We start from the raw sequence: 13,952 nt of genomic DNA on the forward strand, positions 1-13,952 counted from the left end.
CCACACTGATAATTCTCGACTATCACTCCCCTTCTCGTTGCAGCCTTGCAGGTGGTTCCATTGTTGGGCTATAAGTTGGTCGCATGTCAATCATCGTTATGTAATGTGTCATGTATGAGGCGATTTCTTAGGGTAGAACAGTGGATGCAGGGATTGTTGTAGTGGCAGAAAGCCATGGTCTTTCAACAGCTGCTGCTGATAGGCAGCCGCAGCACGTAAACCCCAATCTCGGTGTAGGTTTTGATCATGATTTTGCATGATCTCATCATCTGAAATTTCAATCAAGTCCGGAGAGTTTGGGCATATCGAATTCATAGCAGATTCTATACAGAATGAATTGGAACCGGTTGACTTCGTGACTGAGAAGTCATAGTGTTGCAGAGTTTATAAAAGAGACTTAAGGGGAATGATTTTCCATTTTTGAGTGCGTTCCATCTTAAGAAAATGACTTGCATATCTTGATCATGAAGATTTTTCTACCCAAAAAAATGAAAAATCTGACTCTATTTCTAGCCGGCAATGACATCTCAAGGCAGTAGCTCAAAAGGAAAGAAATCAAATATTAGGATCATGGAGATACTCTTAAAATTTTCCTTGGTAAGAGTTATAGACACTATGAAGAATCTAAGAACTAGCACAAGCAAAATTTTTTGTCAACGAACAGTTCATTAAAAATGGAACATAGTAAAGAATCTTGCGCTTGCCGATTATGTAACAAACAATATTGCATAGAAGAAAAATTGTAAACCGAATTCACAAATCATATGCAAATCTTGCAATTATGGGAGAGGGAGAGAGAGAGAGAGAGCATTGAATAGTGAAACGACAGGAATTGAATGGAAAAACGTAAATGGGTTCAATGGAAATGGCTGTGGTGACGATGGTGGTGGTGACTGGAATCATCTAATCCAAAGCAGCGAAGGAGAGGATAACAAGCCACAAATATGCACCTACGGATTCCAGTGAAAATAGATGAGACCATAAAGCAAGGGCAGCAACAGCACCTCAAGAATGGATCATCATATGGACTATCTCCATGATGGTGATGATGATGATTATAATGATGGTCATTACCCATGTTCTTCCTTCAACTGTTCAACAGGAATCAACAAATACCCACTAATCAAAATCCAGTTTTTAACCCAGGAACATTCATTCAACTTTTGGGAAAATGGTCCCATACGACAATAAATTTCATGGAAAATGTTACGTTTTTGCAACAAATTTTGTCAAAAACGGCTAAGAATATACATAAACAAGTGCTGAATGAATTAAATTACCTTGTAATTAGAGTAGTCGAAGCCTTCGGTCTCTATTGTGTGGACAATTATCTGTTACTGAGATGACTCTGAATTTTATTTTTTTTTTTTGACGAGAAGATGATGTGAAATTTGAAAGAACTGAAAAGGGTAGGTTTAATCATTTTGACTTTTTGAGGGAGGAAAGTACTTTCGGGTGTTCGGTGGGAATCGATGGGCACTGGATTAAGTTGCGGGTTCTGCTCATTCGGCCCAACATCATTGGGCCGCCAGTAAGCCGGACACTCTCCGTTTTCCCTTTTTTAATCTTTGTTTTTGAGTTAGACTATTGGCACTCCTTCATTGATCTTATAAAACTCCTATTATATTACAATTACATTTAAGAATAAATATAAATAGAATTAAACCATTTATATTTTCTTTCTCTCTTCAATTTTACTTTGCTTGCACAATATAAATATCTTTTATTAGCAGTAAAATAATCTGAATTTAAGAGGTAATCCTCTAACCCAAAACAAAATTTTTGTAATAAACATAACAAATTAATTAAGATACAATACAGTGAAAAAATAAGTTAAATAAAATTTTATTCCACTGCAAATAATTTTTTAAGGATTCTCAAACTAATTGCTAAACAAAAAATTTATAGGTGGCATAAAATTGTATTAGACCCATAAAATATTCATTATTTTATAAGTATAATGTTTGTCTTACTTTTTTTAGATTTTTTCTTTAAAAATTAAATAATAAATAAAATTTGAAAAGAGGAATATAAATATTAAAACTGAAAGAGTGAGGAAAATATTAGAAACTGAAAAATCCATAAATGAAAAGAGAGTTCATTTAGAAAAAATAAAAAAAAGGTACTTTTAGTATTAAATAAAATATAATTGACAGAGTGGTTTCAATAGGATTTTAATGGGGTGCTAATAGTCCGACTCTTGTTTTTTTATATCGAGCCCAGGGAAGGTTGTCCAAAGTGTAAAAGGAAGTGCTGATTCGGCCGCAGCCCTGCAGAGTTTCATGCTTACAAAGAATCTATGGAAGTGTAGAAGAATCAAAAGCTACAAACACTGTGCAGACTGCAGAGCAAAAACGTGAGCAAAACAAATAGGCTTGCACAGAGTTGTCATGAAAGTAAGAGCATATATATTATATAATATAAGAATCTGAGAATAGATTAAAGTTCTCTGCGTTTTATTATATTGCCTAAATTTCTGATGGTCAGAAGACTAGAGTTTCAGCTGTAAAAATTGTGTTTCACTGTTTGCTTTACATTCACATTCACTAGTGCTTTGTACGTACAACACAAATTGTGTAGCCAAAAAAAATCACAGTGAGATGCCAGGAGGTGCAGCTGATGCTTTAAAAGGGAGTTGCCTTGTACAGGGAGGTTGACAATCTATTCCCGCTTATCCTCTTCGAGATCTTCTCCAAGATTAGCTGCCATTTCCACGTTTTTTATTCCACTGCTGGTCAGTGAGACAGTCTCCTCATCGAAGTCATCTCCCATTTCCTCTGAGTATGCATATCTACAATTCCACACCAAATTAGTAGTAGTATATTGTTCTCATGCTTTGGCTGTTGTATGTCATCCATATAAGAATACACACTCAATATATTTGGGGCAAGTAGAATTACACTTTGTGAAAAAAACAGACAGAAGAAAAAGCAGCTATTCCATTGCCATTCTTTAAGTTAAACTTCATTTGCAATATCACTAAACTTATAATAGAAGAGATATCTATCGGGCAAGTTCCAAGGGGACTATGATAATTTCCTTTTTGTATGTCGAGCCGGATTATTATGTTTGATTTCTGTTTACGTGTGATGAGGAAGGGGGTCGGGTGTAAAGAGCAGCGAAAAAAACAAAAAGAGAACCATCTGTCTGGAAAACGTTGGTGACGGCTTGGGTTAAAAAATTAGAGGATGTAATGATATAAATATACTGATTATGGCAGAATGACAGCTGCAACTCAACCATGAAAGTGCCCCCCCCCCCAAAAAAAAACAGTTGCAACCAAAGTGCTAGAGCAACAAGTACCAGACAACAAAGAGCAATGAAGGCGATGCGTCAAAGCAAGTACCTGGTAGGGTTACGCGAAGGAGCCCAAAGAGCACATATCACCACCAAAAGAATGAATGCAAGCACAGCCCAGAAAGCTGGAATTATCCAGGCAATTTGCCACAGCTCATTTAATGGGTCGGTTGCATTGAAGTATAGCTGAGCCAAGACAATTCAGGCAAGCTACAAATTATCAGTGCCATTTAGATAAATGTATAAGTGAACATATTCCAGCAAATTTCATTTTTCATGAGCACCATAGCATTTTTAATTGCAATAAAACTTATTACCTCAAAGCCGATCCAAGCAATAGAGAGCAGCACGCAAGCTGCAAGGGCATTGGTAAACTTTCTGTACAGCTCCAGTTTAGCGAGGTTTCTCCTCATCTACAACAAGAAAGAAGAAAATCCACAAATATAACAAAAACTAATAGGGGAATAAATGTTTCACTTTAATGGTCGGACATAAATGGAAGATTCATAAAATATCTAGTGCCTGGGTTCTATCCACATTCCAAAACCCCAAACCCATATGAGAACAAGAAAATTACAGAGAATAGTACCAGAAGGTACTGAATGTGATATTATTTTATACCAGATTAATACCATGATGGGGCCCTAATCAGCAGATGCATGCACTGTCTAAAGTTTTATCTATCTGTCTGGATGGAATGAGAGCATGACGCAGAACATTACCTGAAGTTTCTCCAAAGTTCTAGATAATGACGAGAAAATCCAGAGAATAAAGCAGACATCCAGAACGGTAACAGGCAGCACGAAAAATAATTTTGCTTTGCCAGAGAAATCATTGATATTCCCCAAATTTTCGAAGATTTCAAGAGCCTCTGATGCAACAAAATACACTAAACCAAGAAAAACAACTTTGAAGGTTAAACCACCAAGAGTTGGCCTTACCACACCATAGCCCATAGAAACTGCCAACAGCAGAAGGCGAGACACAGTCTTCTTAACAGAGGTAAAAGTTACCGCCCACAAAGTAATTCCCATAGGTCTGCTTCCAGTTGAATTAAAATTGGCATACTCAAAGTACCAGATAGCCACTTCACACATTCCAAGAGCAATAACCCCAGTGATATAATAGTGCAACTGTATGATATCCTTCCAAAGTTGGACAAACCTCAGAAACCAGGCAAGGCCAAGCACAAGGTAAGCTAAAGACATCAAGCCAAAGAATGTCATCAAAGGAGCCATCTTTCCAGGTAAATACCCATCTGGGTTCTTCCACACAGTCCTTCCCTTAATCATAGTACCCTTGAGCTGCGGATCACAATACATAAAATACAAGTAGTACATTCCAGTCCTCTCAATTTCAACTTCTTCAGAAATTTGAGTTTCTTCATTGGTCCCCTGAAAGAAAGCTTTGATGCGTCTTGGCCACTCGTGGTTTTCTGGGTCTTTGTGAATAATAACCTCTCCTACACTACAAGACCCTTCCTTAGAGAGATTATTCGTGCAACATAAGACATCAGTTTTCAGAAAAGAACCTCCAATCCTTTCCCTCTCTTTCACCTCAAGAATGATGGCTTCCACCATCCCAGTGATCGTCTGCATTTCATTCTGCTTACTAGCAGACTCTTTTGGCCTCACAAATGTAACAGTCTCAAACCTGAAAACCCATTTTCGCTAATTATCATTAAAATTAAAAAATCAAAATATGTAATTCAATAAATTCATATCATCAAAAAACCTAAACCCCTCAACCATATAACTTAATCAATTCTGATGATCCATCAGAGACCACCAACATTTCATCTTGTTATTCATTAAGCATACATATAAACTAAGGTATTGTGCAACAAATTATATTTTCTTGAACCGCGAATGAAATAAAAGCAAGAAACAGCGTTCCAAAATTAGATACTTCAAATTCGAAACTTTTGAAAAAATAAAATAAAATAAAATAAGTACCTAATGAAAGACTTGCCCTTGAGGGGCTTGTCAGGAGAAGAAGCATCAGGGGAATGAAGAAGCTTAGAAGCGTAAAGACCTTCACTGCCGCCATGGAAGAAGAAAGCATTCGACTTTGGATAAAATGCTTCATTTTTGTACTCGTGAATCGACCCACTGACGTTTGTGATTAGACAGCACACACACCAAATTCCCACAAAATAAAAAACTACACAGTTCAACTTTTCCGACCAAAGCATCGTAGTTTTTGTTAGTTTCTAGAATCTCTTCTTCTCCTGTGTGACGTCAATAGAACAAAACACTTTGGTAAAGGTGAGAGACAACAGTTGCATGTAGTCGCTGCTTGCTAACAAACACCTATTATAACTATTGTTAGGACGATGACAATGACATAACACCATACTTAAAAAATTCTAAATCAATTGTTAGGCCCAAATGTATTGGGCTCCTCGCTAGCTCATTTATAACTGAACGGCAAAAGGGCCAAAAGCACAGTATTTATATATGTGTGTAGAGATGGCCAACGGGCCGGGCCGGCAATGGAAGGCCCATGCATACTCGCGCTCGTACTCGTGCCGTGCCATGCCCATTACGTGCTTTATGTACCATGTCATGCCTTTTTTTTTTTGCTTAGGCCTGGCCCATCATAAGTGTTGTGTCCACTTGTGCTGTGCCAACACGTGTTGTGCCGTAGGCCATGCCAGACCATGATTAAGAAAAAAAATCTACTAAATTTTTTTCTTTTTTTTAGAGTGCATGCTAAATTGTAGGCGTATTTTTTTAAGTTCATGTGCTTTTATTTAAATTTAATAGAATTGAAAATTCAAAACTTAAGTCCATATTCAATAATAATAAACTAATAATACTAAGAGAATATAATATTAATTACTAAATTTGACCCTATGATATTAAAATTATTTTTTAATACTTAACAATAATAATAATAATAATAATGATGATGATGATGATGATGATAATAATAATAATAATAATAATAAATTTCTTGAGGGTTAACTTAATTATTAACTTGGATTTATATAGAGTTATAGATCATAGTTTATAATAATATTAATACATATTTATAAAATCGCAATATTTATAGTTTTATTTATTAAAATCATGATATCAATTATTTATTTAATAAATTATAAACATAAATCGATTATAGTATTTTTTAAATTAATAATTAAATGAATTTAAAAACTCGCGCTAATAAAATATATTAAAAGATTCAATTTTAAGTTATTTATAAAATTATAAGTTTATTTTCATTAAAAAAGTGAAACGTGCTTATTGCGGACTTTTTTACATGATTTGTTTTAACTCATCTCTAATCGTATCGTGCTTTTAAGACTCGCATGTCTAAAGTTTTAAACTCGGCCTAGCTTGCGTGCGTGTGTCTATATATAATCTCATTTATTTTGTTAGGTACATGCACTACCTTTTATCCTTTCACCTCCACCATAAACTAGTGATATTAAGAATAAGAATAATAATGATAATTAAACACTAAATAAAGGCTTTAAAGCTATCAATTAAATTTGGGCAGTACATATTCGGTATGTAGATTTTGAAGGGCATTATGGCACGGAGCAAATTTAAAAGTTCTATTGCCCAATTACCATTAATTGGCATCTTATATATTGCACGGTTGCCACAATACCACCTTAATGTCCGCTCGGTGGAATCCACTAAAAGGAAAAAAAGAGAGGATAAAATAAAATAAAAACCGAACCACTCATAAATAAATAAATAAAGCAAAGTTGCATTACGCGATGACATAAACTCCACTACAGCGGCATCCACTGATCGGAAAATTTTGTGCTCAAAGATTAAATAGGGTTTGTTTGGTTTCCAAAATCAAAGATGGAAGTGCTTCCATATCTAGACTCAGTGTTAATCTCTTTGAGTCTCTTTCTTATGCTAGGTTATCATGCCAATCTTTGGCATAGCTTCAAGACCAAGCCCTTGCATACTTCAATTGGAATCGATGCATTAAGGAGAAAATTTTGGTTTCAAGGCATAAAAGAGGTAAGCCCTTCAATTGAAGGGAATATCCTAATCCTAATATGACGGATTATTATTATTATCATCATTATTATTTTGGCTAATGAATTTTCGCGCATGCATGTTTAGGGCGATGATAAGAAGGGAATGTTAGCGGTTCAAAGCTTGAGAAACACATTAATGGCAACAATACTCACTGCCCAAATAGCCATACTCATAACCTTGGCAATGGGAGCTCTGATGAACAATGCTTATAAGGGAAGCCACATATTCAACAGTGCAATTTTTGGGTCACAATCTGGTAGAATATTTGCTTTAAAGTACGGCTCAGCATCTATTTTTTTGCTCGTAAGCTTTTTTTGCAGCTCTGTGGCCTTGGGGTTCTTGACCGATGCCAACTTCATGGTAAATGCTTGTGGTGATGATCAATTCTCATATCGTGCACACACACAATCGATCTTTGAAAGAGGGTTCACGCTGGCTTTTATTGGGAACCGGTCTCTTTGCATGAGTTTTCCCATGTTGTTATGGATGTTTGGTCCATTGCCTGTGGCCTTGGCTTCTGTGGCACTTGTCTGGGGGCTTTATGAGCTTGATTTTGCAGGCAAGTCCACAAGACGCGAAAGCAATCTTGTCTCGGTTGGTAATTGATTGAAACCATGTAATTACTGATATCCGAGAAAGAAACGAAGATGTGAGCTTATGGTTCAATTTTCAATATGGATTTTACCAATTGTGTCATTATAGATTGAAGGATTAATAAAACGTTGAGAGGTGGCTACCACTTTTGGGCCTTGTGGGACACAATGGAGCTTGAATTAGGGCCCAAATGTTACGGGACCAATTGGGAAAAAAATCTTTTCAACGAACTTCTCGAGTACCGTCTTCATGTCTTGTAGCAGTCTCCGAGTCTCTTCGGAGGCATACGATAAGAAAAAGTAAAAGTACTGTCCTGTAGCTGTCTCTTCGGATACATACGATAAAAAAGAAACTGTCTTGCTGTTGCTTACACATGACATGGGGTGCGTTTGGCACGTGTGATTGCATTGAATTAAACTGAATTAGTATATGTTAGGATATGGTATGTAATGATTATGATTGTTATTGTCTTGTGTTTGTTGTAGTAAATGATTAGATGGGACCGTAAATGATAGTTTTAATTTTAAAACATAAATAATTTGAATTATTTTCTCGCAATAACTTTAATTAATTAATAACTTAATATAGTGTTGAAATTATGATTTTGCATTTTTTTTAAAGTATTTTTCGTAGTGGTCATAGTATTTAATTTTCAATTATAATTCTAATAGATAAAAAATTTTACTTTTTAATCATCAATTATTCGAATGACTAAATAATCTATAATTTAATTTAACAAAATAGCACCGAGTAACTTATCTTGTGAGGCACATGGGATAAGTTTTTGGTGTAATTGCGGATTAAATGGTGGCTCCGATTACAGTAAATTAATGATGTTATCAAATCCTAGCATGGCCATACTTCTAAGACTGGGGAAAAAAACTGCACAATCTTACACTTTAATACTACCACCAAACACGCCCGAGCTAGTTAAGAATGCACACAATTTAATGTTGTTAGCCTCAGCTCAACAACTTGGCGTACGATGTAACATAAGAACTACAGCAGATATAGCCAAGAAGATTGCTGAAACCCATGATTAACTACCAATTGACAACCAAAAGGGAGCACTCGTGTTTCGATTTTTATAAATTCAAATGAGGGGCCGCAACACAACCGCCACCTAATTACATGAAATCAATTAAGGTGCCAATGAATAAAGACAATACCAAAAACCAAAAAATGCATTGATTGTTATGTAACTAATGCTTTCCTCGGCCTGAAAATGAAGACGAATGGACACTTCATGTGCAAGTTTCCTTGTACAAATATTTTCGAAGCAAAAAGAATGGTCCTCACAGGGGGGGGCTGGCTTTCCTAGAGGTGGAGTGTGAACATGACATGTGCTCCCTATGATTGGCCCAATGTGGAGCCCCAAATTGGACAGATTTGAAGGACCCAACTTGTCGTTTAGCAAAAGGAAAATGGGGCCACAGTGTGAGCGGGCGACCACGAGGATTGAATCTTGAAAAAGGAAATGTGAATACGTGAATGCCTTCTCTGCTGTCGCGTTTCACGGCGGCCAAAATTCCACAGGGGAAACGTAACTGTTAAAAGGGTGGATTGGTGAACTAAAATGGGATGGGGATAGTGCTTGGATGCAGCCTGTGGGTGCCGTGAAATTGTTCCTTCATTGTCTTGTGTATCTCTCTATCAGTGGGCCGGCATCCATCAGTCATGCACGAAATGACATTGTTGTTTCCATGTGACGTGGGGTCGTCTCAATTTTAGATCCTTGGTGGATTCGTTTGGTGATTTTTCTCTTTATAATTAGGGCGCCTCTAAGTTACGTTAAGCGTAACTTACGTTTTTTGTCTTTTTTCTTCTGGCGAATTTCACACGAGTCCTTGTATTCTTTATGTTTATGGATGTATTTACCTTCTTTTATCAATTATACATCTATTTTTCATTCTTTCCAATGTTCTTTTTATTTTTTTAAATAATAACATACGATTATCAAATGGCCAAACCTAGGTTACGTGTAACGCAACATACATTCAAGAAGTGAAATATCTATTGGCACCCTTGAATTTTATGAAAACTACATTAATTGAATTAAAATGGTAAATTAAAATATCAAATGGTATCTATTAATCAGAATTAATCAGAGTATATGTTGATAATGACCTTTAATCAGAATTAATTCTTAGGAATGATTTTAACGGTAATTCTGAAAGCTATTGCATGTTAATTTTGAAGTCTGTCATGTATATTTTTTATATTTTTTATATAATTTCTCTTTAATTTAATTATATAATTAAATTACATGCAATAAACCTACAATTCAAGACTAGGATTAATAAATTTAGGACCAGAAGTTTATTCTGAATTTATAGATTTGTATGAATTTGATAATCATTTAATAATGTTTAAAGAAATAAATAAAACTTTAGAGAAAATAAAAAAATCGATAGGAGGGATGGAAGAATAATCAGAATTAATTCTTAGGAATGATTTTAACGGTAATTCTGAAAGCTATTGCATGTTAATTTTGAAGTCTGTCATGTATATTTTTTATATTTTTTATATAATTTCTCTTTAATTTAATTATATAATTAAATTACATGCAATAAACCTACAATTCAAGACTAGGATTAATAAATTTAGGACCAGAAGTTTATTCTGAATTTATAGATTTGTATGAATTTGATAATCATTTAATAATGTTTAAAGAAATAAATAAAACTTTAGAGAAAATAAAAAAATCGATAGGAGGGATGGAAGAAGACAAATACATCCACAGCTGTAAACATTGAAAATAAAAAGAATTAGGAGGGCTCATATGATATTTGCCAAAAAGAAAAAGACAAAGAACGTAAGGTACATTGATTGTAACTTAGGCGTTCCCAATTAATTATAGCCTTTGCCCCACGAACACGGTTACATGCATGAATCAACATCTTTTTCATCACCCAATTTTTGTTTTGGATAAATATGTTTGCCTGGGCCTCTCTCATCTACGTCTTACAAAACTTCGTACACTATAATGATCACAATTTTTTTTTTTTTATATATATATCGGTTAAGTTTTTTTTTTTTTTTAATAATTTAGAATTTATAAATGGAACGATAGATAGTTACACATTGCTCTGTTTTAAAATTTTATAATATTCTGCTATTTAGGTTTTTATCCTATTTACCTATCTCCGGAAGAAGATTCAAATTAATGATTATAAAAGGCTAGAAGCAAAGTGTACGATTACTTAATTAGCTTATAAGCATGTGTGTTTTTGTACTCATGGTTAATTGATCTTTCAACAACGTAGATAAGGATTAAGTGTTTAATTAAAAAAAAAAAAGATTCATCTTCGAGTCATTTGACCACCCCCCCCCCCCCCCCCCCCCGAAGGAAAAAGACAAAGATTGCTGGTCCAATCCCCTTCGTATACGTAGCTTAGCGAATTAAGTGCGACGGTGAGCTTTGGCTAATTTATTGTGATTTCGGTGATGGGTCTACTCGTTTTGGTCCCCATTGAACCAAAAGCAAATCTTAATCATGTAAATGGTTATCCGCTGATTCGGCAAAGATATATACATCCATTGTTTGTGGCTCTAAATATTGTTAAGCAAAATCTCCTATTCTAATTCAAACTGTTGTCTTGTCTTAGAGAGATTATTTACATAGCAAGAAGCTTCTTTATCCGTCACCCCACTTACCTGTTTCAAAACCTTATCCCCAGATTGTCTGGATTTTGGAAATTAATTTCATGATATAATTTGAAGAAGAAAAAAAGGGCATGTAATAAGACTCAAAATATCTTTCAATATCGGACCATTTTACTTTTGCAAAATGCCTGTCATACATTTCTTTTCGAAGTGTTATCACCACATTCAAATTTTTCTTTGAGAGGACATGTGATCGTTATCATCTTTAAAATCTAAATTTTTTATTGACTCTGTCTATATTATCATCTGTTAATTTATCATTACCACATAATTCTTCAAGTAATTGTTCATTTAAATATTTTTTTTGGGATCATTAAATATTAGGTCTATAATTTTATCTCTATTTCTAATTAGGTCTATATTATTGCCATATTAATTTCTACTTCTTTTTCATTTTCTTTTAATTCTGGGTTACTTCTCTGTCTATAATTAATAAATCTCTGTTCAACAAATGTTTATAATTACTTCTCTGTCTATAATTACCTATTGTACGCATCACTAAAGAGTTTCCTCATTGAAGCATCGACGTCTCTCTTGTTGTGATCAATTGCAAAATTATGCACACACTAATTGGAAAAGAATTTAAAAAAAAAAAGAAGCTTAAATCTTAATTCATATTTTGCCTAAAGGGGTTGCAGAAACTAACATTATATTGAGAAACTAGCTAAGAGCAAACACATCTGTTTATACATGAAAGCTGCAAAGGACTAGCGGTAGCAGTAATCAACTAAGCATCAAAAATTAAACTCCAAAACATCATCAAAGTTAACAGACATATCCACCGCCAAGTCCAAGCTGTGAGCAGAAGCAGTGCATGATGAGTTGACTCCAGAAATCACATCCCCATGATCAGAAGAAAGTACTTTCATGTGTTCATTTGATTCAAATGCTGGGAAGTCATGTGACACAAGATATTCATCAGATGATGATGATTGGTTGTGAGTCATATCGCTTAAAGGTCCCTGATCATCCTTATTTGACTCCTGCTTTATTGATGGGAATGATGATAAAAATGGGTTAAAATCTTTTTCGGTGATGTGGGCACTACCAAAGCTGATCATTGGACACTGATCACTAGTAGTAGAATCTAGCATCAGTTGAGAGGACTTGATCAAACTTTTGCAAGTGTGGCGGCCATAATATGTTGTTCTGTGTAGTGGAGGTTCCTCTTGAATCCTTTGAACCTGCTTACTTGCTTGGCAGCCTTGATCAAATTTATGAGTGCACCTGAAGTAATTCCTGCACACAAGAAAATCAACACCAATTAGGTTATCTAACTCTCCTGAATGTGTATTTTATAAAGTTAATTTAATGAACATACTATTAAGTTATCTTAATTTGTGAGCTTTCATTATTGAAAATTGTTATACCTTGGAAATCTGGCATTGAGAATCACTTTTTGCCCATATTTCCTCCATGCATGGCCATCATCTGTCAGAGTAGAGCTATGTTCTGTCCATGACTCCGCACACTTTCTGCAATCAATAAAATTGCAAATTTAACTTCAAAAGAATTCCATTACATCAGCACAAGGTAAGGGGCATAACTGTAACTCAAAAGCATAGATAATTAGATACCGTCACTAGAAAATACTGTCACTAGAAAATGAACACGCAAAATACCACCCATAAAAAATAACAAACAGAAGTTAACTTTTTTTTCATGCTAAACTTACTAAATTGCCCTTTTCTTTTGTCAGTGATTGAAATCATATAAGAAAAACATAGAAATAAATAAAAAGGCTTATACATTATTATTACCTTCTCTTGTAGCATCCTCTCCGGTCTTTAACGGTTGAGCTCTTGCTGCTTTCACCTGAATCCTCCGTCTTCAAATAAGCCTCCCAGCAAGGAGAGCTCAATTGGGTATGTTCTTGAACTTGGGACGCTTCATCAGAGTCACCATTTTTCAATATTGAAAGAGAGTTTGTAAATGAGCTCAGTATATTTGCCACGAGATCTTGGTTGATGATCATCGCTTTTGACCCTTCTCCACTTTTTGTGGACTTGTGAATGAGATTTCGAAGCTGGAGTGCCATTTCTTGGCCTTTGATAAGCTCTTCTATGGCCCTTCTTCGATCTGATGAATTCTCTAGCCAAGAAGATGAAGATGTGGCCTGACCGGCCTCCATTTTCATTATGATTTTTTTCCCCCTTTTTTTCCAAGTAGGAGTAGCAAAAGAGAAAAGGCAAATGCTTGCTTTTAAATATGTGAGAAGCATGATTCCAGCAGCTAATTATACAGGAAGCTAACAAGGAAAATTCCACAATCAAAGAAGTTACTAATCCCACGCGCATTTACCGTTCGCGAGGAATATTCTAACTTTCTAACCGAGAAAAATGCTAGGTGGCACCGTGCGTTGCACTTTACTTTCATGATAGCGCGTGG

The 13,952-nt window shown here is 35.0% G+C and overlaps 3 protein-coding genes and 1 long non-coding RNA gene across 5 annotated transcripts; 1 reads left to right on the forward strand and 3 right to left on the reverse strand.

Moving 5' to 3' along the window:
* Window positions 1-711: 711 nt before the first annotated feature.
* On the reverse strand, window positions 712-1,438 carry LOC18038962. The gene is made up of 2 exons (XR_002904845.1): window positions 1,281-1,438; window positions 712-1,091 (listed from the first exon to the last, which is right to left on the reverse strand). It is a non-coding gene; the product is annotated as an uncharacterized LOC18038962 (long non-coding RNA).
* A 991-nt stretch (window positions 1,439-2,429) lies between these two features.
* Window positions 2,430-5,596, reverse strand: LOC18038963 (transmembrane protein 87B). 2 transcript variants are annotated; one of them, XM_006429530.2, is made up of 5 exons: window positions 5,253-5,596; window positions 4,020-4,950; window positions 3,615-3,710; window positions 3,347-3,483; window positions 2,430-2,791 (listed from the first exon to the last, which is right to left on the reverse strand). In XM_006429530.2, the coding sequence occupies exons 1-5, from the start codon at window positions 5,489-5,491 to the stop codon at window positions 2,662-2,664; spliced, it is 1,533 nt and encodes a 510-aa protein (XP_006429593.1). In that variant the 5' UTR covers window positions 5,492-5,596; the 3' UTR covers window positions 2,430-2,661. The 2 variants fall into 2 exon arrangements, with proteins under 2 accessions (XP_006429593.1, XP_006429594.2); XM_006429531.2 differs by lacking the exon at window positions 2,430-2,791 and having other exon boundaries at window positions 3,425-3,507.
* Window positions 5,597-7,115: 1,519 nt separating this feature from the next.
* LOC18038659 lies at window positions 7,116-7,910 on the forward strand. The gene is made up of 2 exons (XM_006429532.2): window positions 7,116-7,283; window positions 7,389-7,910. Exons 1-2 carry the CDS (start codon window positions 7,119-7,121, stop codon window positions 7,908-7,910), a joined length of 687 nt encoding a protein of 228 aa, XP_006429595.1. The 5' UTR covers window positions 7,116-7,118.
* A 4,246-nt stretch (window positions 7,911-12,156) lies between these two features.
* Window positions 12,157-13,754, reverse strand: LOC18038707 (probable WRKY transcription factor 70). The gene is made up of 3 exons (XM_006429533.2): window positions 13,325-13,754; window positions 12,935-13,039; window positions 12,157-12,803 (listed from the first exon to the last, which is right to left on the reverse strand). The coding sequence occupies exons 1-3, from the start codon at window positions 13,699-13,701 to the stop codon at window positions 12,299-12,301; spliced, it is 987 nt and encodes a 328-aa protein (XP_006429596.2). The 5' UTR covers window positions 13,702-13,754; the 3' UTR covers window positions 12,157-12,298.
* Between the last annotated feature and the right edge of the window lie 198 nt (window positions 13,755-13,952).

Source organism: Citrus clementina, unplaced genomic scaffold (assembly GCF_000493195.1).
Source record: "Citrus clementina cultivar Clemenules unplaced genomic scaffold, Citrus_clementina_v1.0 scaffold_6, whole genome shotgun sequence".
NCBI classification, from domain to species: Eukaryota; Viridiplantae; Streptophyta; class Magnoliopsida; order Sapindales; family Rutaceae; genus Citrus; species Citrus x clementina.